This window comes from Sceloporus occidentalis, unplaced genomic scaffold, assembly GCF_023333645.1.
Source record: "Sceloporus occidentalis isolate IW3139 unplaced genomic scaffold, rSceOcc1.0.p SCAF_6, whole genome shotgun sequence".
Taxonomy (NCBI): Eukaryota; Metazoa; Chordata; class Lepidosauria; order Squamata; family Phrynosomatidae; genus Sceloporus; species Sceloporus occidentalis.
This window is the reverse complement of record NW_028316986.1, coordinates 22,121,245-22,141,572: the sequence shown is the minus strand read 5'-3', so window position 1 is coordinate 22,141,572 and position 20,328 is coordinate 22,121,245. Positions and strand designations below refer to the sequence as shown.

At 39.6% G+C, this 20,328-nt stretch overlaps 1 protein-coding gene across 2 annotated transcripts in view; it reads right to left on the bottom strand.

Moving 5' to 3' along the window:
- LOC149310489 (two pore channel protein 1-like) overlaps nucleotides 1-20,328 on the bottom strand; it is a 35,344-nt gene that overhangs the window by 5,008 nt on the left and 10,008 nt on the right. The window contains exons 3-17 of one of the 2 annotated variants that reach the window (XM_089529058.1): nucleotides 19,688-19,802; nucleotides 18,475-18,603; nucleotides 17,126-17,204; nucleotides 16,898-17,007; nucleotides 13,951-14,069; nucleotides 11,595-11,696; nucleotides 9,687-9,813; nucleotides 8,160-8,361; nucleotides 6,161-6,305; nucleotides 5,484-5,669; nucleotides 4,845-4,909; nucleotides 2,711-2,798; nucleotides 2,067-2,136; nucleotides 1,667-1,886; nucleotides 1,209-1,299 (exon numbers count right to left, since the gene is read on the bottom strand). In XM_089529058.1, the coding sequence (XP_089385184.1) occupies nucleotides 1,209-1,299; nucleotides 1,667-1,886; nucleotides 2,067-2,136; nucleotides 2,711-2,798; nucleotides 4,845-4,909; nucleotides 5,484-5,669; nucleotides 6,161-6,305; nucleotides 8,160-8,361; nucleotides 9,687-9,813; nucleotides 11,595-11,696; nucleotides 13,951-14,069; nucleotides 16,898-17,007; nucleotides 17,126-17,204; nucleotides 18,475-18,603; nucleotides 19,688-19,802 (1,848 nt within the window). Of the gene's footprint in view, nucleotides 1-1,208; nucleotides 1,300-1,666; nucleotides 1,887-2,066; nucleotides 2,137-2,710; nucleotides 2,799-4,844; nucleotides 4,910-5,483; nucleotides 5,670-6,160; nucleotides 6,306-8,159; nucleotides 8,362-9,686; nucleotides 9,814-11,594; nucleotides 11,697-13,950; nucleotides 14,070-16,897; nucleotides 17,008-17,125; nucleotides 17,243-18,474; nucleotides 18,604-19,687; nucleotides 19,803-20,328 lie in introns of both variants that reach the window. The other variant, XM_089529059.1, reaches the window with a different exon arrangement.

Here is a 20,328-nt window from a genome sequence, read left to right as displayed (position 1 = left end):
TTTGGGGAGACACTTGACACAATGGAGGAAAATTCAAGATTTTGACTTGTGGGGAGTCTCCAAACCAGGGGTAGGCAACCATTTTGAGCCGGGGGCCGGGTTGCTGTCCCTTAGACAACTGGGGGGCCGAAGCCAAAAAATAAATAATTAAATTTTTTTTTTAAAAAAAAAATTAAATATATAAATAAACCAGGACAAATGTAGGACAAAATTTTCAAATGGAAGACACTTTTTTTAAAAAAATGGAGGACACACGAAAAAATTTGCTGATTTTTAAAAAAATGTTAATATAAATGCATGTTTCTGAGGCTTCTATAGACAATTGCCCCCCAAAGGCCCTGGTGGCAATCGGCGGCAGGACCAGGCTGGGGCCGGTCCCAAGGCCTTGCCGGGCCGCATCCGGCCCGCGGGCCGCAGGTTGCCTACCCCTGCTCCAAACAATAGAAAATACTTTTCAGTGAGGTATGTAACACTCCTCAGTGAAAAATGTGGAGTTGGGGGAACAGAGATAGCCATTCCCTTCTTTATGTGTGAAGTCCTGAATAGAACTCATGTCTACTTAGAAATAAGTACCATGATGTTAAGTGGGACTTATCAGGTAAGTAGGTATTCAGCTGCATCTCACTGCCCCACATAGTTCCTTGGCCTTTCAACAAGAATGTGAAATAAAAGAACTTGCAAAACAAAAACTACAGACATGACCTATTTTCTACAATCTGTGCAGGCGATAGCTTTGCTTTTCTAAGCATATAAAAATAAATACTACCTCACACACAGATGTGGGTAACTCTACATAAATATGGAATGTGATGCAATATAAGAAAGGGTTCCTTTCATCAAAATGGATCTAGAATATGCCTGTTGCTTGAAGAACTGGTGTGGCAGTCGTAGCTATTAGGTTCCACTGGCTAATAGCAGCTACTGACTGATAAAAAAGAAAAGAAAAAAAAGCTCAAGATCATAATGATTCTATGATATCATAAGGCCCTTGGTTCCAATATCTGCCAGTATATTTAAGTCTGTGTAACTGCAAACATTTTAATAAAGGAGAATAAGCATCTATCTTGAGAAATTACTAGTTATTTTTATACTAGTATTACTTTCGCTTTAGGCTGACACAGAGATACCATTTTGGAACATAAAAATGAAAGTGTGTTACAAGTCCCAACTCTACACTTATCAAGGTGCAGAAGGAGCATAGGACTTACTTAATAATCATAATAACGACGACAATATGAAAGGTTATGAAGTACAGCTTTGCTGCCTGGTGAGTCACAAGGGCAAATCCACTGGCAATGAGTATAATGTTAAGGATTACCAAAGAAAGCTGACAAAGAAAATCAACTCATCTGAGATGTGGTACTGGAGAAAAGTGTGAGATGGGTTGCCATGATGATGTGAAGGCTTTACTATTGTTTTCTACACTAATGTATTTAATGTTATTAAATTAATTAATTAATTGCATTAAATTATTTAATTTAATGAATGACACCATGTCATAGTGGTTTGAGTTTAGGACTAGGGCCCTGATGACTGGACCTCACAGCTGGCTCTTAAGACAGACTGAGGGCTGTTAAACTTGGCTATGACTATGTAGGATTAGTTAATACAGAGCAGCTACTGATCTGTAAATGAATACCAGCCAATATCTGGCTACAAAGGATATCATGCCATTGGTTGACAACAGTTAATTCCATCAGTACAATGAATGAAGATGCAATATCGTTGAAGTTATTCTTGCAATACTTGGCTCGAGCAAATGTAGTATCTTTAAGAGAAGGATTTCCACAATACAGGGCATGCTGTGCGGTTGTATTTCCAGCAAAGAACTTGACTTTCCCATTAAAGATTTCCATCCCAACTATGGAAAACATGTAATACACCACCTGATGGGAAAAAGCAGGACACCTGTGTAATACTGGCCATATTTTATATTAATATTATATTAAATGGTACATGGGCCAGGAATCAGCTAGACCCAGTGGTTCTAAGCATATAAGGTATTTGACCATATTTCTTGGTAAGTAAGATGAAGGTAAATATTTCTTTAAAAAGATGTTGCTCACCAGAGCCAACCCACCAAAGGTCAGCATGGTAGGTATGATGTTTATTAGGGTATTCATGATGACGCGAAACCTGAGAAGAAACAGTGCATAAGAACACCATGGTACAGAGGTACAAGGAGCAGATCTCTTAGGGACATCCAGCCATTTTCATTCACTACAGGAGTGGGCCATTTTGTGGTGCTAGGGGCTAACATTAATATATGAAGGGTGCCAAAGCATCCTCCTGTACCACAGAGCCCTGTAAAATAACAGGAGATAGCGCCTCACAGAGCTCTGTCACTAAAGAAAATATCAGGGTAGGGAAACTACCATAGCCCTTCTTCATGCTTTTAACCGTGTCCACTGCAAAGGTGGCAGTCAATTCACTGGCAGTTGCAAAAGAGCTTCAAAGGCAGCATGTTGGTCACTTCTGTGTCAGAGAGCACCAGATTCTTCAAGCTGTGGCACTGTTTAGCTAGACAACTGCTTTAATTCCCTTTAATTCCCACTACGGTATTGCATTCTCCCCACTTCTTCACTCAAGAGCATCCCATCATTAGGAAATAACCCATCGGTACACTCATACTAATCCCGACCCATTACAAATTGTGTTTATCTGTAACTTTTACTGCACTGCTCTTTAAAGAAACAAACAGTTATTTTACCTTTGTATACTGTCAATAATTCTTATAAGCCTAAGAACCCGTAGGATGAACACAATATCCAGTACTTGCTGGCTGTTGTATATAGTCACTAAAGAGGAGAAAAAACATGTGGAGCAGTATTAACCATTAAATAAAGTTTTCACCCTAATCTTCATGTTTGGCCAACCATTACTCATTTTATTAATGTGCTTTAGCTTCACTAACAAATGGCCCTCCTTCCCTCCTCTTGAGAGAATGCTTCTTATTTGAAGGTATGCTGTCTTTCTCTCTTGCCCATTGGAGGTGCTCCAAAAATCAGTCTAGTTTCTTAGTCAAAGCCACCAAATGGAAAGGATGGCATCCATGTACACCATCTTCAGCTCGTTTAGTGAAAAGGCAGGGTTTATTTATTTATTCATTTAAAGGGATTTATATCCCACCTTTCTCCCAAAATGGGATTCAAGGATATAAATGTAACTAGCAAATAAATGTATTAAAATATTTGAGTAATTTGCACTGGTTCAATAGCTGCTCAATTTAACTCAAGAAGTGGAAAACCAGTCTAAGAGGGTGAGATACTGGAAAAGGGTTTTCAGCTTTGGCACAGCTGAGATGCTATGCTAAATCATAATTTGTGAAGTATTCTTAGTCTTATAGCACTGCTTATTTTATTGCTGGCTGTACTTTGGTCCTATGCACTATACTGTTTTTTTTATTCTTTCGAACTGGCTTTGGTTTAGTATATCATATACAGCAGAACTGAGCAGCTTTGGTCAGTATGCTGCTTCAGGACTCCCTGGAACCTAGATTGGCTTTGAAAAATATCAAAACAAAACACAAAAACCTGAAGGAGCCAGAAGTCATCACTTGGCTTTCAAAAGATTTTTTAAACACAATACAATGTGTGTGTGTGTTTGCCTGCATGTATGTACAGTTGATTTAAAAAGTAAATTGCTGTTCTTGAAAGCTTCCAAGAAAGGCAGTTCACCAACAGTTTTACAGAAAAAAGGTGGTGCAGAGGAGTCAAGGGACTATCAAGGGCTTGTAGTTGTTTCATTGTACACATTAAAAACTGAAATTCAAGCCATGAAACTATGGCTAAAGACATCAGATAATAAAACCAAGATAAAAACAGAAAGACTCCCCTGGATTAACCACAGCATGTCAAATTAGGATAACACAGCAAGATCATCATAAGGCAATCTTCATTACTAATGAATTAAACATGCAATAAATTAATGTGTCTGTGTTGCCTGTTGTCTTACGGCAGCCCCATGAATTCTACGTGGTTTTCTTAGGCAAGGAATACTCAGAGGTGGTTTTCCCAGTTCCTTCCTCTGAAATATAGCCCAAAGCACCTGGAAAATAGTTTATGAAAATAAGCCAAAGTGAGCCTTGGGTCCCTTTGTTTCTCTTTCTCTGTTGGAATGACTATGAAGAATTCAGAAATCTTCACTACTTTTTTGTAGGCAGAGAACAAAGTGGCCTGTGGCCTCACAAAGGATGGAGACATAGTGGATTCCAAAAGAAGTATCTTTTTTTGTGTATGTTAAATTTCCCGGACTTTGAGAATCTCACAGTAACCACATGGCCAAAAGGAAGAGGTACCAGCCTGCAAGATATACCCCTCCATGCCAAATGAGAACAGATACAGCAAAAGGCCTATGACTAACATCTTTTTCTCTCCTGTATGGTTTTTAACACCTTTCCTGATAAGGAAGCCAGTGGAACTTTGAAAGCTTGCAACATGTATATTGTGCATTTCAGATGGTCCAATAAAGATATCATTGTTTGGATGTTATTGGATTTGCTATATGGCCAACACGTCTACCCCTGGATGTTTTGCAGATTTCAAGGGTAAGGCAGAACATTAAACCATGGTTAAGTAAAAACAGAAAAAGAGCAGTCTAGGATTAAATCCAACTTCTTGTCCTAATAGATTAATTGATTCAATGGGAACCTGGTAAACTAGCATTTGGTAGATCAGTTGAATTAATAGAATTTACACATTCTGACTAGGATTAGAAAATGGATTTAGGCCTTAGTCTCCTCCTCATGGCTATGTCACAGCAATGTGCAAGTGTGAAAAGAGACTCGGCATTTCTTCAAATTGTCTTTTCCCCCCCTCTCTCTGTCTCACACACACCTACCTTACCTGACTTAAGTGCAGTGTTGAGTACCGTTGCTATCAATGCAGCAATAATTATAGAAGTATCAAACCTAGGAAAATAGAAAGATACAGTTAAAAAAGCATGGATTTATTTTAAAGCTACCTGCCCATTATAGTCTAGAGAAAGTTGTATCTGAGTGGTGGGAATCAAAGAAATGGAAGTCTTGAGGCAGTTGGGCTGTTTTAATCTTCTGAGTCTTTGCTGGTACTATAAATAGCTTAGATTGGAATGACATTTACTTGCTGAATGGTATACATTAAGCCATACTCTTGTTTATCTTCTGTGAAGGAATGCCAGTGATCTGCAGTAGAGTAGCTATGAAGAGTGTGAAATTTGGAAATGTTACTTTGATGGACTACAATTCACAAAATTCCACTCCCATAATGGGAGATTCTAGGAGCTGTACTCTCCAAAAGAAAAAATTTCAAACTCCAGCCATGATAATGTGAAAGGAATTAGAAGTTACATCTTGCTCTTTCAACAAGATCAAAAATAGCAATCACAAGAATGCTCCATGTTGCCTGTTCTCCTCTAATCAAATGTTAGTAGAAAGACAAACAGACAAGTGAGACAGAACTGACTTTGTCACAATGGAGGTGGGCCAAGGTGAAGGATGTACTTACCAATTCCAGAACTGGTTCCTTGCAAAAAAGGTCCTGGGTTCATAGGTGTACAACTTGAGAAGGATCTCAATTATATATAGACAAAGGAACACCCATTCTGCATAGGAAATATAAGGATTCTTCTCATCCAGTGCAATGAATACAGCATTGATCAGTATGATTACATCATACATCCACACAAAACCCCTGCAAAAGGAAGGAGAAATTGATTTAGTAATCACCTATCACGCGTTGTAATTTAATAGCATTAATAATAAGCAGCTGCTTAGTTTTACACCAGGGCAGGCACTTGGGACCCCAAAATGCAACTCCTGAAGCCCCCCCCCCCCAATTCCTACTTTGTGCTGCAAAACAAGTCAAAAGCACCCAAAATAAGCTGAAAAGATGATGGTTCACTTCCTCCACCTCTGCAGAGTCCCCCCAGCCCCCAATCACTGAAAAAAAAACAACAATAAAGTAGCCAGAAATTGGCCAAGATGGTTCTGGAATTGATGTTACATCACTTTTGATGCATCAAAAGATGATGGTGTGGACCATGGAGGGCTTTGGAGAGACAACCAGATTCCCCCACCTCCTCTGTAGTTGCCGATCCTTGCTCCAGGACAGCTATATGGACAGGTCCCAGCATTTTTCCAGATAAGCAATTTATAGAAAAGGAAACAACACAGGAGGCTTACTTGTGCCGGACCATACTGCGTATGAATAGGCTGGGGGCAGAGTTGTACACATGGGGAAACCAGATGTCCAAGGGATGGTTGTGGAGCTTTATTGTGATCACCTGTATATTCAAGAGATCAGCTAGACATATAAAAGATTTTTTGTCTGTAATGGACAAAACAGCAGAAAGAATCTCATTTAGATGCTGCTCAGGCCAATATTTACCTATTATTCAATCCAGTAATTATGCAAGACCTAAACAAGAACAGAATCAAGCTGTATTAAGCCAGGTGTTATAGCTGTGTGCAGCATATGTGTATATATGCACATCAAGAAACATACACAGAGCCAAGAGAAAATGCTATAACCTGGTGGCAGAGGGGCCCGATTTCACAAGTTACTGCTTCTTTTGGCTGAACGTTCACCCAATGATGTTATAAACAGTTCAGGTTATAGCAATGTTACCAGCAAATTGACACAGCAGAGGAAATGTATAAGCCCCATCTTGTAAAGCTAACATTTTTGAGTAGTTTTACTGCATAAGAGACTCCCTGAAAGTAGACAGCTAGCAAAGTGGACAGAGAATTGTGCCAGAAATTCTCCCCCATTAAGTTTGTTCTCTTTTGGAAGGAAGCATACAGAGGTGGTACAGACCATTTAAGGATGCTGCACATAGAGTCCAAGTTTAATCACCCCCTGTCCACATATGTGTGCACATGAGATAATATGTCCACTACTTGTTTTCATCTAGCTTCACAATGACTGATGTTTACAAAAACAAAATTGGTGGTTTTCAGAGTAAGTGGTACTTCTTAAGAACGGGTGGGAAACGTCTTGAGATCAGGAGCCAAATTGATCCTTCCCCCACTAAATACCCACTGAGGACCATACAGACTCCTGCCACACAACTGAGTTTTAGCACCATGGTTGCAGTAAGATCTGCGCTCACACGTTACATGGGAAACACATGCCCTGTTCTGAAGTTGAATCACTCTTACAGAAAACCCAGAGGAATATGATTTGGCTTCACACACCTTGTTCTGAAGGGGGGGAAAGGCAAAAAAACAACAACACACACACCCAAAAACTGCAGGTGAAATACAATACTCTATCCATCTCTTTCTCTCATTGATTCTGGAAACTTCAATTTTGGTAGCATTTCATTTTACTATTACAGAAGTAAATAAGTGTTCCATTTTAACTTTCTGTTCCATCTCAATTTTGCATGCAGTAACTCATAAATCTGTTCTGTTCTTTTATTAATGTGGATTTAAAAAACCATACAGAGACAATTACTTTGAATGTACTTTTGCACAAAACATAAAAATATTTCCCCTAACTATATGTCATTTTTTATCTTATATATTATATATTAGCTGGCATCCTGTTAGTGACATGAAAACATAAGTCCATCTTACGGTGGTGTTTGTCTTTGTTGTTGTTATTGTGGAGACTGAGATTCTCTTCCTTTCTTTATAATGACCCAGCCTCCCCTGTAACTTATCATTTCACTGTTAACAGGCCACCCCACCCCAGCCCGCATGGCCATTCCATTGCTGGTGGAGTGTGTAGGGGAAAAGACAAGAGTCTGGATGTGTTTATCTGCTGAGAGCTCTGGAGGATGCCAGCGAACTCAGTGTAAGATGTCCTGGGTCTGCATCTGGTAATGTGGACAGAGATAGCCACTTCTCCAGTGCCTTCTGCTCTCTGCAAGCAATAGAATTGCTCTAGGGGAAGCAGTTACAGTGGATAAATAGTGAGTCTGAGAGGCATGAGAGAGCCATAGCTGAGTTCCACATGCAGAATTCTTAGGTTGTACTGAATCACATAGGAGCTCTGCCACTGTATACGGTAACTACTGTTTTGAAATATCCATATTAATACATTTTGAAAAACAGTGAAATTTAAATATGAATTATGTTCAGGTCCATGCACTGTGCAGGGAAATGTGGATTTGGTTCCTTTGCAGTAGAATTTGTGAAGACTGAATTCCTCAAGCACCCCCTAGCAGCTACTCACCCACACATCCTTTCTGTTCTTCATCAGATATCCTTAATAGGAGCTCTCGGTGGGATGTGCTGATGTGAGGTGCCACTAGTTTTACAAGATGCTTCCACTGGTCTTCTTTGACAACAAACTCTCCTCCTTCTTTGACCTTCAAGAGGTTGAATGCTTCTATCATCTTGCGACGTTTCATATAAGCAAGTTTGCGGATCTCATTCTGGAAAATATAAGCTATCACTTTTAAAAGGAGAACGGGAAATTATAATTGTACATTACCTCTTACAGGGAATTTCAGTAGACTGCTTTGAAGCACAGTGACAATATTCCCCAGAATGTCTGCTGGACAAATTTCTCACATGATCTTTTTAACTGTTGCATCTCCATCCCCCTCTGAGACCTGAACACACATTGGCTGGCATCCTGTTAGTGGCATATGCACACAAAGTTTCCTTTATGCCTATATATGTCCTTTTTGGGGTGCTGCAGAGGTTGGTATTCCTTTCCTCCCTCCTCAGCACCTAAAGCCCAACCTACAGCCTCTGAAGATCCCCCCCTCATGACTATTCCATGTCTCATGGAGAGCAGGTAGGATCAGAGAAGTATCTGGCCATAGCCCAGTAACCAGACAAGAAATGATTATAGTACCATTGAGATTTCCAGAAAACACTGATGTAATCATTTTACATCTGATTATAGAGACATATTCAAATAATTTTCTGATCCTATCCACACTCTATGAAGCACAGAATGGCCATATGTAGAAGGAGGGGGGCTTCAGAATCTGTATGGTAAGTCCAGGGATGATGGTATATGGTTCAACCTGCATAGGTCCACATGTGGAACTACTATGTTATGTTGAGCTATCCAGGATTGCAGCCTCTATGTCCTCTATTTTGAACGTTCAGTATGTGAGAGTAAATACTTATGTCACCAAAAGGGTACCAGAAACAAGAGGCAATTTTCAGAATTCTGCAGTTTGTAGAAAAATGAAGATATCTTTAGTGGGGGGAGGGGGGAACCGAAATTAGGATCCCCCTAAAAAAAAAAAAAAACTTCCAGAGGGATGAGCATGTCAGCAGCCTGACTGATATTGCCAAGAGTCAGGATGGAACAGAGCAGATACAATTTTGAAAACCAGTACTGCATATTGTAAAAATTTAGAATTGTGATAAGTCCCCATATGATGTGTTTACACATTCAGAACCTTTAATATTACTTTTTTGAATGTAGTTCATTTTCATTGGCATTACTCATTACTGTGTAAGAAAAACTTTTTCATTGATCTTATTTTTTGGTGGATGGGAACCTTAAGAGAAATACATAAAATTTGAAAAGTTCCTCTAAGGTTGTCGTATTTCTTTTGTCCCTCTGTGCCAGTTACTTTTACCATCTTTCCTCTTCACCCCCTCCCTTTCCCACAAGACTTCTGTATCTAAATGTTATCACAGGAAAAAACAGGAAGATGCAGAAAGTAGTTCTTATATCTGGTTCTGTGTGAATAAACTTGGCCTAGAGTTACAACTTCCCCTAGACAGAGCTTACCTTCAGGTGTTTTCTGTAATTGTTGTACACAACAGCCAAGAAAACAGACATGAAGATGTATGTGTTGATTATAACATAGACTATGAAGAACAGGCAGTACCACCAACTGAAGTCATAGGCTGGCATCCTACAGAAAAAAACCAGGTGCTGTCATTATATATACTATGGAAAATGTTCAGTAATTTTGTTTTTGTTAAACCCCCTTGAGTCATTCTCCACCCATGGCGACCCTGTGGATGAGACATCTCTGAGACCCCATCCTTTACTGCTCTGCTTAGTACCTGCAAACTCATACCTATGACCTGTTTAATAGAGTCCATCCACCTAGCATGCAACCATCCTCTCTTTCTACTTCCTTCCACATTATTGTTTTTTTCCCCAAGGAGTCCTCCCTTCTTGTGATGTGACCAAAGTATGACAGCCTAAATTTTGTCTTCCTGGCCTCCAGTGAGATTTCTCACTTGATCTACTCTAAGACACATTTGTCTGTCTTTTTTGGCTGTACATGGGATCTTCAGCACTCTTCTCCAGCACCACATCTGAAATGAATGAATTTTCCTCCCATCTTCCTTCTTAACTATTCAGCTCTCAAATCCATAAATGGTAATAGGGAATACAATGATTCTAATTTTTGTGCTCAGTTGTATATTCTTTGCATTTTAGGATCTTTTCTAGTTCTTTCATAGCTGCCCTCCCCATTCTGAATCTTCTTCTGATTTCCTGGCTGTAGTGCCTGTTCCTATCAATGTTTGATCCCAGGAATGGTCATTCTTTTATTATTTCTATTTCCTCATTGTCTAGGCTGAATCTGTGTAGCTTATCCATGGTCATTGTTTTTGTTTTTTTTATGTCCAACAGTAAGCCTGCCTTTGCACTTTCCTATTTGATTTTTCTTAGTTGTTGTTCCAGGTCCGTGAGGTTTTTTGCTAGTATTGTGGTGTCATTTGCTTATCTTAGACTGTTAATATTCCTTCCTCCTATTTTCACTCCTCCTTCTTCTGTGTCCAAGCCTGCTTTCCTTACAATATGTTCTGCATATAAATTAAACAGGTAGGGCAGCCTTGTCTGACCCCTTTCCCAACTGGGAACCATTCTTGACTGATTTGCTCTAATACCTATTTATTGGTCTTCTTAGATATCCATAGTATCCATAGAACTCTTCTCCAGTACCACATTTCAAATTACTTGATTTTATTCCTATCAGCTTTCTTCACTGTCAAACTTTCACAACCATACATCATCTTAATAAGTATATTTCATTTTTTTAAAAATTTAAAACTAGTATTTGCTTTCAAATACAAATTTGAAAGGCTGAAAGGGATAGTGTCCGTAGGCTGCTTTTCTCCCTCTTTCTCTCTTTTATTCATTTAGTCTATTTAGAATGATTGTTTACTTTTTCTTACACTTTTTCTTGTGTGGGCCTAATGATGCTCCTAACAGAAACTGCTGATAGTAGCTTTATCTTCCCATTAATAAAATCATGCTCTCTTTTGGCCACCATCACCACATCTTTGTGGTACTTCATTCATTTAACTAAGTACTGTGTAGTTTAGTACTCTTTATTTTCCTATCCTGAATAGGAACAGGTAGAGCACAGAATTTATCAAGGGCTAGCAAAGAAAAGGTGAGCTCTTATTATATGTTGTGTGGCAAGAAGTTTTTTGGGGGGGATATCGGGGGGGGGGGGTACTGTTTTTTCCCACTTAGTTTTCTTTTATTTTTATTTACTCCTTTATAAGTTGTCCTGGAAAGGCAAAAGTGTTCCTGAAGTGTAAGTGTCAGAAAAATGCTTTAGTTTGTCCTGTAGCTGAGATAGGGATAGGGAAGTTAGTTCTTTCCTGCAACTGGCAAATGTCCATTATCTGTTCTCAACAGCAATGACAAGTCTGGAGAGAGGCAAATACTTACATGACATCGGGGCTATTTGCAGTGGTCACCAGCACATACATATCAAACACAATTTCAAGGTAATCTGTAAAATATGGAGAGCCTTCCACAGTCTTCAAATTCCTAAAAATAAAAAAAAATCTTGAGGAAAACAAAACACAAGTAGGGTAGCTAAAGAGGATAAAGAAAAAAAATCAGATGCAGGCTCCTGATCTAGAACATGTTCCTGATTGCCCCCACCCAGCAATGATTTCTTTAGCACCATATAGCTGTAGTTATGCCTCCAAGTGAAGTAAGCCAGGAGCAACTTTCAGAGGGAAAATGAAATGTGACTCAGATCAAAAGAACCTTCTTTTTCAGCAATGGGAAGGGAGAGAAAACTTTTTTTAGTGGTTGCTATTGTAAGATAAAGGCCTAAATAGCCTAGAGGTACCAGATCCCATCTTACCTTGGGAGCTACCGGTAAGTAGGGTCAGCCCTTGTTAGTATTCAAAAGGGAGACCACCAATGGTGCTATAGGCTATATTTTGAAGAAGGAATGGCCAAACCTACCTCTGAGTATTCCTTGCCTAAGAAAACCCTATGAAATTCATGGGGACAGCATAAGTTGACAGGTGATATCAAGGCATATACACATACATGTTGTAAGATGACCAGAAGTCAAAAATTCTTTGCAATCTGTTGCATGTTATCCAGAAGACCTGCCATTAGATCCTAATAAATGTTCTGCCCACCAACACTATGGAAGTAACTGTTATAAGCAACACACCTACTTCTTTTAGTAAGTTATTTTGGCTTTTGTAATTAAGATGCTAACCACATTATATTTCAAAAGTAACACAAGGGATGAAAATAATGCTACACAATCTCTTACTTGGTGATTCGGGGTGTTACCAAGTAACTTTCAAATTATCTGGAGGCATTTTGAGTGGAATTTTTCAAGCTTTATATAATGTCTCAAATATTTTTTTATAAGTAATAAGGAATAACAATGAGAAGCCAATGGCAGGTAGGAGGCTCCCATGTCAATGGAGGGGGGAATAAATCTATTCTGGTATTGTCTGAACCTTAAAGGAGCTATCCAAGGCGCTGGAGTCTTTTTTTTTTTTGTGTGTGCTAATACGCTCCATTACAGGTATATCACAGTCAATGAAGCCTCTGAGAACAAAGCTTATTGGGCACACTACACTAGCAGATTAACTCTTTCAGCTGATAATAAAAATACAGTGCACCCGCATCATACCTGGGCACATTATACACTGCTTTCAGCATATGCTGAAAGCAGCACCGGAAGGAGTGGTGGCGTGCACCAGAAGAAACAATGGTGTGTGTGCCCATGGCGCGTGTGTACCGCCACCCCGCCCCGCCGTGAGCACGAGCCCCATTACTTGTAATGGGGCTTGAGTATATGCATTATTTCTTTTATGTGGTGGGTCCAGAACGAATCCCCCGCATAAAACAAGGGCGCACTGTATACTGTAATTAAAACAAATCTACACACATCTTACAGCAGATTAACTCTGCCAGTGAAAAGAGAGAGAAAGAGAAAGAGAGACAGACAGAGAGAAAAGAGAAGAAATAGCTTAAGGAGATTCCCCAAAACACCTCCCAACTCAATGTGGTATAGCTTAATACAAAGGGTTAAGGGCCAGGAAACATATTCAAGGGTAGCCTGAAAAAAACTTTGTGTTCAGATCTTCAAAAGACATGAAAAACTGTGCTACATGAGGTGGTATGGCAGTGGTTCCCAGCCTTTGGTTATCCAGATGTTTTGGACTTCAGCTCCCATAATTCCTGTCTGTTGGCCAAGTTGGCTGGGGATTCTGAGATCTAAAGTCCAAAACAAATGGAGAACCACAGGTTGGGAACCACTGTTCTGTATGACAAAAGAAAAAGAGCAAGGCAGACACCCTAGCATTTTGGAGGAAGCCTTCTAGTGGTCTCTGGAAGATTCAAAATGTTTTCACTTACTTATGTAAGGCTTACCTGATCAGGTTGTTTCATTTCACATGTGCTGGTCCTGAATAAAAAAAACTCTGAGACATATTGAATTTTGGGGGTATTGGAACCTCTCTCTATTCTATTCACATTTATTTCTGTTTTGGGTACCAAATTTACTCTTAAAGAAATAGTGCCCAGAAACACATCTACTTTGTAACTGAGATATTCCTGTAACTTGGAACAATTAGAACTAAAAGTGAATATGGTTTCATGACCCTTCTGACATGGGAGCCACCAGTCACTACCTAGCGTAATGGCAATGTTGACTTTAAATATATGCACATTTAATATATTTTTATTTTTAATGGCAACACATTTTCTTCTACAAAGTAGCCTTCCACCCCTAATATAGTGAGGCTGCCTATGGCCCCCTTACCTGTCCCCAAACAGCTTCAGAGCCATAAGAGAAAACATCAGGACACTGAACATAAACAGTAAAAAGACGTAGGTGATCTCTGGCAGAGTGTTTCGGATGCTACGGAAAGCTCGTCGGATCTGCCAAGAAGCAGCACACATTTATACAGAGCAGAAGTCATGAGTATTTATTATGTTCTTTTTCTTCCCCCTTCTCTTATTCCTCTGCTCTCCAACACACCATGTCTTCCATTCTGACATATTGAGATGGACCCATTGGCAAACAGTTTTCTGTACCCTTGTTTTTGTCTAGGGCAACAAGAACTTCTCAATCCCAAAACTGAAATCGATTTCAGATACTGGGAAAGACAGAAGTTTCAAAAATGAACAGGAAGGAAAACAGGTATGTTTTGCTTTAAAAAAGAAAGAAAGAAAAGCCCAAAAGCCAGTTATTGCAAAAGTTAATGACCATCCAAACCTAGCTCAGCCTGATTTGGAAACCTTTTCCCTGCTCCCACCAGTATAAGGGAGTGAGATCTCTGTGGGATAAACAGAGTTTATCTGATTACTTCCTGTGCAAAGCTGTTGAAAGGCAATAGGTACAAAGTGCAAGGATAACCTCTGAGGATGAAGAATGGCCTACTTCCCAGGTGCGCTGCAGCCACTCCAGGAAAATGAAAGAAATAAAAACTGAATGAAATTAAAAAATAAGGATATATTCTTATATATACTCCTAAACACCATTAACTTGTAAGACATAGAGAAATAAGGGCTCCACAAGTCAAAAAGGTTGGGAATCCCTGCCATAGACCATTCTTCATGTTCATAGGTTTTCCTTGTACTCAGATGTTTTCCTTGCAACTCTATGATTTTATGATTCTATGATCCCTCTTTCAGGAGTGCTTTACTTATCTATTTCTGTATGCTCAGGAGGTACCTGCCAGCTCTATGATTCTATGCCTTTCAGGACTCTCAAGACTACTCCTCCCATTTTCATCTTCTACTGTCCATTAAAAAACAAATGAAACTGATTTGTTTGTTTTGCCATTTTTGCCCTGGTCTGTATTAGGGACATGGGAGCCTTTCTTTTCTCAAAACTGGAAGACAAACTTTAGGATGCTTCATGCTTGGGAGGGAGAGGGAGGGTGAGAAAGAAACAAGTTGAGATGGGGGCATAGCCTTCAGGAGGAAATAGGACTGTTTTATCATGTGTGAATCAGCTGTGGGATTCACAGAGGTTGCTGGGATGAGTGACCCAATAATGGTGTTCTGCTGTCCTCTTTAGAAATTAGTCAACCCTCCATATCCACAGATTCTTTAGCCATGGATTCAAGCATCCATGTCTTGAAATTGTTCAAAATAATATACTATATTCCAAAAAGCAAACCTTGAGTTTGTCATTTTATATAAGAAATATTTTACTATGCCATTGTATTTCATGGCATGAGCATCCATGGATCTTGGTATCCATGGGGGTTCCTGGAACCAAACCCAAGCAGATATCAAGGGCCCACTGTATATTCATGCTTTTAATCAACATATATGAATGTTGTCATGCCAAATGTTCTAGGGGCCTGATATTCATCCATACTGTACAATCATGTGTAGCAGTAAAGTCTTTGTTTATACAGCTATATGCATAAAGAAGGGATAAGGGCCTAAGATCCATTCACAAAGCACAAGTATAATGCAACAACTCCACTTAAACTGCCATGCCAACATCTTACAGAATGCTGAGATTTATTATTTCTGAATGCAGTTATATTTTATGTTTATATTTTATATTCTTCAGAACTTATATTTACACTTATCTTCATATTTTATTGATGTCCGTAGGTGTATGCATCATACTAATGTTAATAATATGCATGTATTTTATGTACCGTATATACTTGACTATAAATTGACCTCATGTATAAGTCAAGGGCAGGTTTTGGGGCAAAAATTATGAATTTTGATCTGACTTATGAATAAGTTGAGGGTAAAACTTAGAGACACAAAACAAAGGATATAAAGAACGAAGCTAAGAAAAACGATGCCAAACAATTTACAAAAATCTGGCAGGTTGTGCTTTTCCAATCCAATTTAAAAAGGTCAGAAGCGGAGCCATGGTGGACAGAGTAGAGGGGGTTGGTGCTTCTTTTAGGGACTCCTGGAATGGACCAAGGTCTTGCCTTACGCCACTCTACTCTGATTAAGAGAGTGGTTCCTTTTTTGACCCATGTATAAAGCAACCCAGGTTTTGGGAATCAATTTTTGACTAAAATTTCTAGACTTATACATGAGTATATATCTGGAATAGGGTAATTTAACATGGTCACTGACTGCAATAAAACAATTGACTGACTGACTGATAGAATGCTGGGATCTGCATTCTGATGAGGCACTAATGCCCTATGCATTCTGAACTGCAAATCCAAGGATTCCATGGGATGGAACCATGGCAGTGCTATAATTGTTATCATAGTGGTATCATAGTGCTATAATTGTGTAAGATGAAAGGCTCCCATGAGCCATAGTCTTGCTTGAATTACTGCATGGGCATAATTTCCAAGAAGGGCTTCAATTTTGTACTAAATCAGAAGAGCAAGACAATTAATTGTTCCTTTTCAGAAACTCTAGAACTGATTTCCATGCTTGGATTAGCAGTAGATATTACACAATGCAGAAGTACAGTAGCATCAGATACACTTTGCATTTACTGTTTCCTGCACATGAGCTGCCTTCAGCATTTAGTTTTCCTAGTAGTCCTGCCTAGAAGTTACAAGATCTTCATTTATGTCCCATAGCAGAAGAGATGCAAACATGCCATGCAGAGAAAGAGGATTTATGCTTCTTCTTGCTTCCATCTTAATTTGGCAGCTAAAACTTGTCAGGTTAGCTGCCATCTTTGCCACATGCAGAACTGCCAACTTCCTCCCAACCCATTATGTCCTCCTATGTTCAACAGCCCACTGATTTAACCTTACCTCATGGTTCAGCTTCCGCAAAGCTAGGCCAGGCCGAAGCCTGCCTGTTTGCATAGAGAAGAGAAAAAGCAGAAGGTTTGTTTCAAGAGGGAAAGGCGACAGATAGATTTCTGGAGCAGACAAGACAATACAAAATTGAAATAAGAATGATCAATTAGTTGTCAGCTAACTAGCTGCTGTTTTGGAATTAGATTACTTGTCCTTGAGAAAGTCACATGAATGTCTTACCTGACGGCTTTCTGCAAAATTTATTAAAAAAATGGGTCGCAAAGGTCTTGACCACCGGATGCCACGAATAGTTGAGATCCTAAGAGCACCATAGACAATTAGGTCAATCAAAGTTACCTAGGGATGCACAGGCAGGGAAGAGAGGAAAACCACCATTAAAATTTAATTTTAAATTTTAAAACAGTTTATTGACAGGCCAGGCACACTTTTCTGAGAAGCCGGGGGGGGGGGGGGGGGGGGAAGCAAAGCTCATAAATAGAGTTTCACACCTGACATATTGGTAAGCCAAATTTGGCAGAGAACATTCGGCGAGGGCAAGGATCTACTGTGAGAAGAAGAAAGATGGTGAATCTTATGGCACTTAAAATTCCCTTAGAAGAACTGAGAATGATGGCTGCAGAACAGCGAAGGATAATGGTAGCTGCATACCCAAAACAACTGGAATGTTACAACTACCCCAGCCCTGCATTTTTGATATCATCCAAAGAGATGGACTAAATTCTGAGTCTGAATACATCCTGGATTGAATGCGTGACTGTTACTCATTCTCACCATATTACCGCACTACACTCTTATAGTGCTGTTATTCCACTTTTACCGCCTTTGCATAGCCTAAGATCAAAACTAGTTCTGGTGCTCCATTTGTTATACAGTCCTCCCTCTGTTGTCATGGTCTTTGAATCCGCGTCCCTTGCTTATGCGCGAGGGATGAACGGAGGGAGGAATGGAGGGAGCCAATGGGGCTTGAATATAGGTGAAACTCCGAAGCATCCACGATAGTTTAACCTTAGCAGGGTTGTCGTAAGTCAGAAACGACTTGAAGGCACAGAAGAACTAAGGGGAGGAAGCCTTTGATCAGTTGTGGGTGTTGTGAAAAGACACTCAAGACCCAATTTTGGGGGTTTGGCTCTGTGTCATGTAAATAGGATGAGTGAGCCTGGGGAGAATTTGAGATAAATCACTCATGTAGAGAATCCCTAAACCATCATTTGGATAGAACCTTTGAAATTAAAGAGGTAATTTCTGACTAACTTAAGTTGCATTGATTTCAGTGGATCTGCTCACAGCATGACCAAGGTTCAAAATACACTGCAGAAATAATCTAGTTTGAAACCACTTTAACTGCCCCAGCTCAATGCTAGGGAATTCTGGGAACTGTCGTTCTGCGAGACCTTTAGCCTTCTTGTCAGAGAGCTCTGGTGCCACAATAAATTGCAATTCCCAGGATTCCTTAGCACTGAGCCAGGGAAGTTAAAGTGGTCTCAAACTGGATCACATCTCCAATGTGTTTTGGACCTAAGACTAGATCCTACTTTTACTTGAACAGAACTGCACATGTTCATACTGACCAGTATTGTTATCATGATGCAGATGTTCTTTGTATCCTTCCAGAAAACCGTGCGAGGAGTAACTTGTGCAAAATGGACTAGTCTTCCAAAAAAGACTAAGAGACATAAGACTTCAACCAGTGAGGTAGCCTGATAAAATGGGAGAGGAGAATGGATAAAATGATTTAAAAACACACCATATACATCCTTTCTTTTACAACTGCCTTTGGCAGTTAATGTCAGTCTCTGTCAGCAGCCACAAAAAATGCAGATAGCATAGAAAATCCGCATCTTCCTCTCTTCATCTGATGTCAGCCTTTTATAAGCAAAACAGCTGTCCAGTCCACTGCAAAATTTCTATAAAGTTGAGACGTTTTGGTGTTATTTGGCAGATGCCAATCTTTCATATTCTGTTCATCTTCCCCCAAATGAACCAAGTGCTAATTTTGTTGAGTTGTGTCTTACATCCCCATCAAAGGCTACTAAGCTGTTCTGTATGACTAAAACTGAAAGCTCAAGGTTGCAATAACTATAAGGTTTATAAGAATTTGCTTTCTTAAAAGGAGGAGGCAAATGGGACAGTGCAAGTTATGAGATTCTGCAATGTTTCAGCATTGCAGGTGACTAGATGGCCTTCTCTGTGCTTTGTCTCAATGGATTCTGCATTCTAATAAATGGGCTGATATCATTGGGTAGGAATCAGACAGCCCTGCAAATTATGTTAATTGTAACATCATTTCTCACACTGGATATGCTCGCTATGTCTGTTGGGAGTTAAGATTTATAATCTGAGGGAGCCACATAATTCTCATATGACAGGAAATTAAGAGAATATGAACATAGACTCAAGTCTTCGTTTATTTTTGTTTAGCTTTCATTGGCCATAAACTACTTTGGTGACATGTAGAAAAGTAGAATGAAAATAAAAATTAAATTAATAAAGAAGATAAATTCAGGAGGGAGAATACTGCTTAATTTCTGCTGAATCCCCTTCCTCACTTCCATTCCCACTTCCTTGTGTATCCCGTCTTATTTAGATTGTAGACCTGAGGGCAGGAAACTGGCAAATTAACAACTTGTAAGTTTATTTGAGAATCTTTGTGGCTGAAAGGTGGGGTATAAATACTCTAAATAAAATAATAATAAATCAAATAGTATCTTTTAAAATTTTCTCATGGTTCATCTCTGGCTTCCAAACTGAACTTTATCAGTTAGATCTTGTCTACAAACTTACCAAGAAGGGAAGTAAATACACAGCAGGTTCCTCAAATAGTGCAAGTGCAAGGTCCAAGAAAATAAAGAAGTAGGTGGCTGCTTGCATAGACCAGTGGTTGTAGAGATAGTAAAGCCTGAGAAGAGAAAAAATATAGAACTGACTAGGCAAAAAACAACTTGGATGGATCAGCTGCCATGGCAGCAGTAGCAGTAGTTCTTATTAGCTGGTTCCTTCAACTTGTACTAACCCTATGAATGAGAGCTCTCCAAGAGTCCTGGTCACCAACAGCCTTGCAGCGATCCTGCAAATGCAGGGCTATGGCGTCCTTGATTGACTGTATCCATTTGTGATGTGGTCTTCCTCTTCTGCTACTACCTCTCACTTTACCAACCAGCAGAAGCAGTGAAAATGCAAAGCTCATCTAAGGTACCAAGGTCACCCAGAGGAATTTGAACCCTGATCTCCAGAGTTGTAGTCCAATGCTCAAACCTCTACACCATGCTGACCAACATTACTACCCCAATATCACATGGACAGTTAGGGCAAAACACAAGAAAGGCCGTATTGGATCAAACCAAAGGCCTATCTAGTCTCTGTTCTCATAGTGGTCAATCAGTTGTCTATGGGAATCCTTCCAACAGGACATGAATGTAATTGGT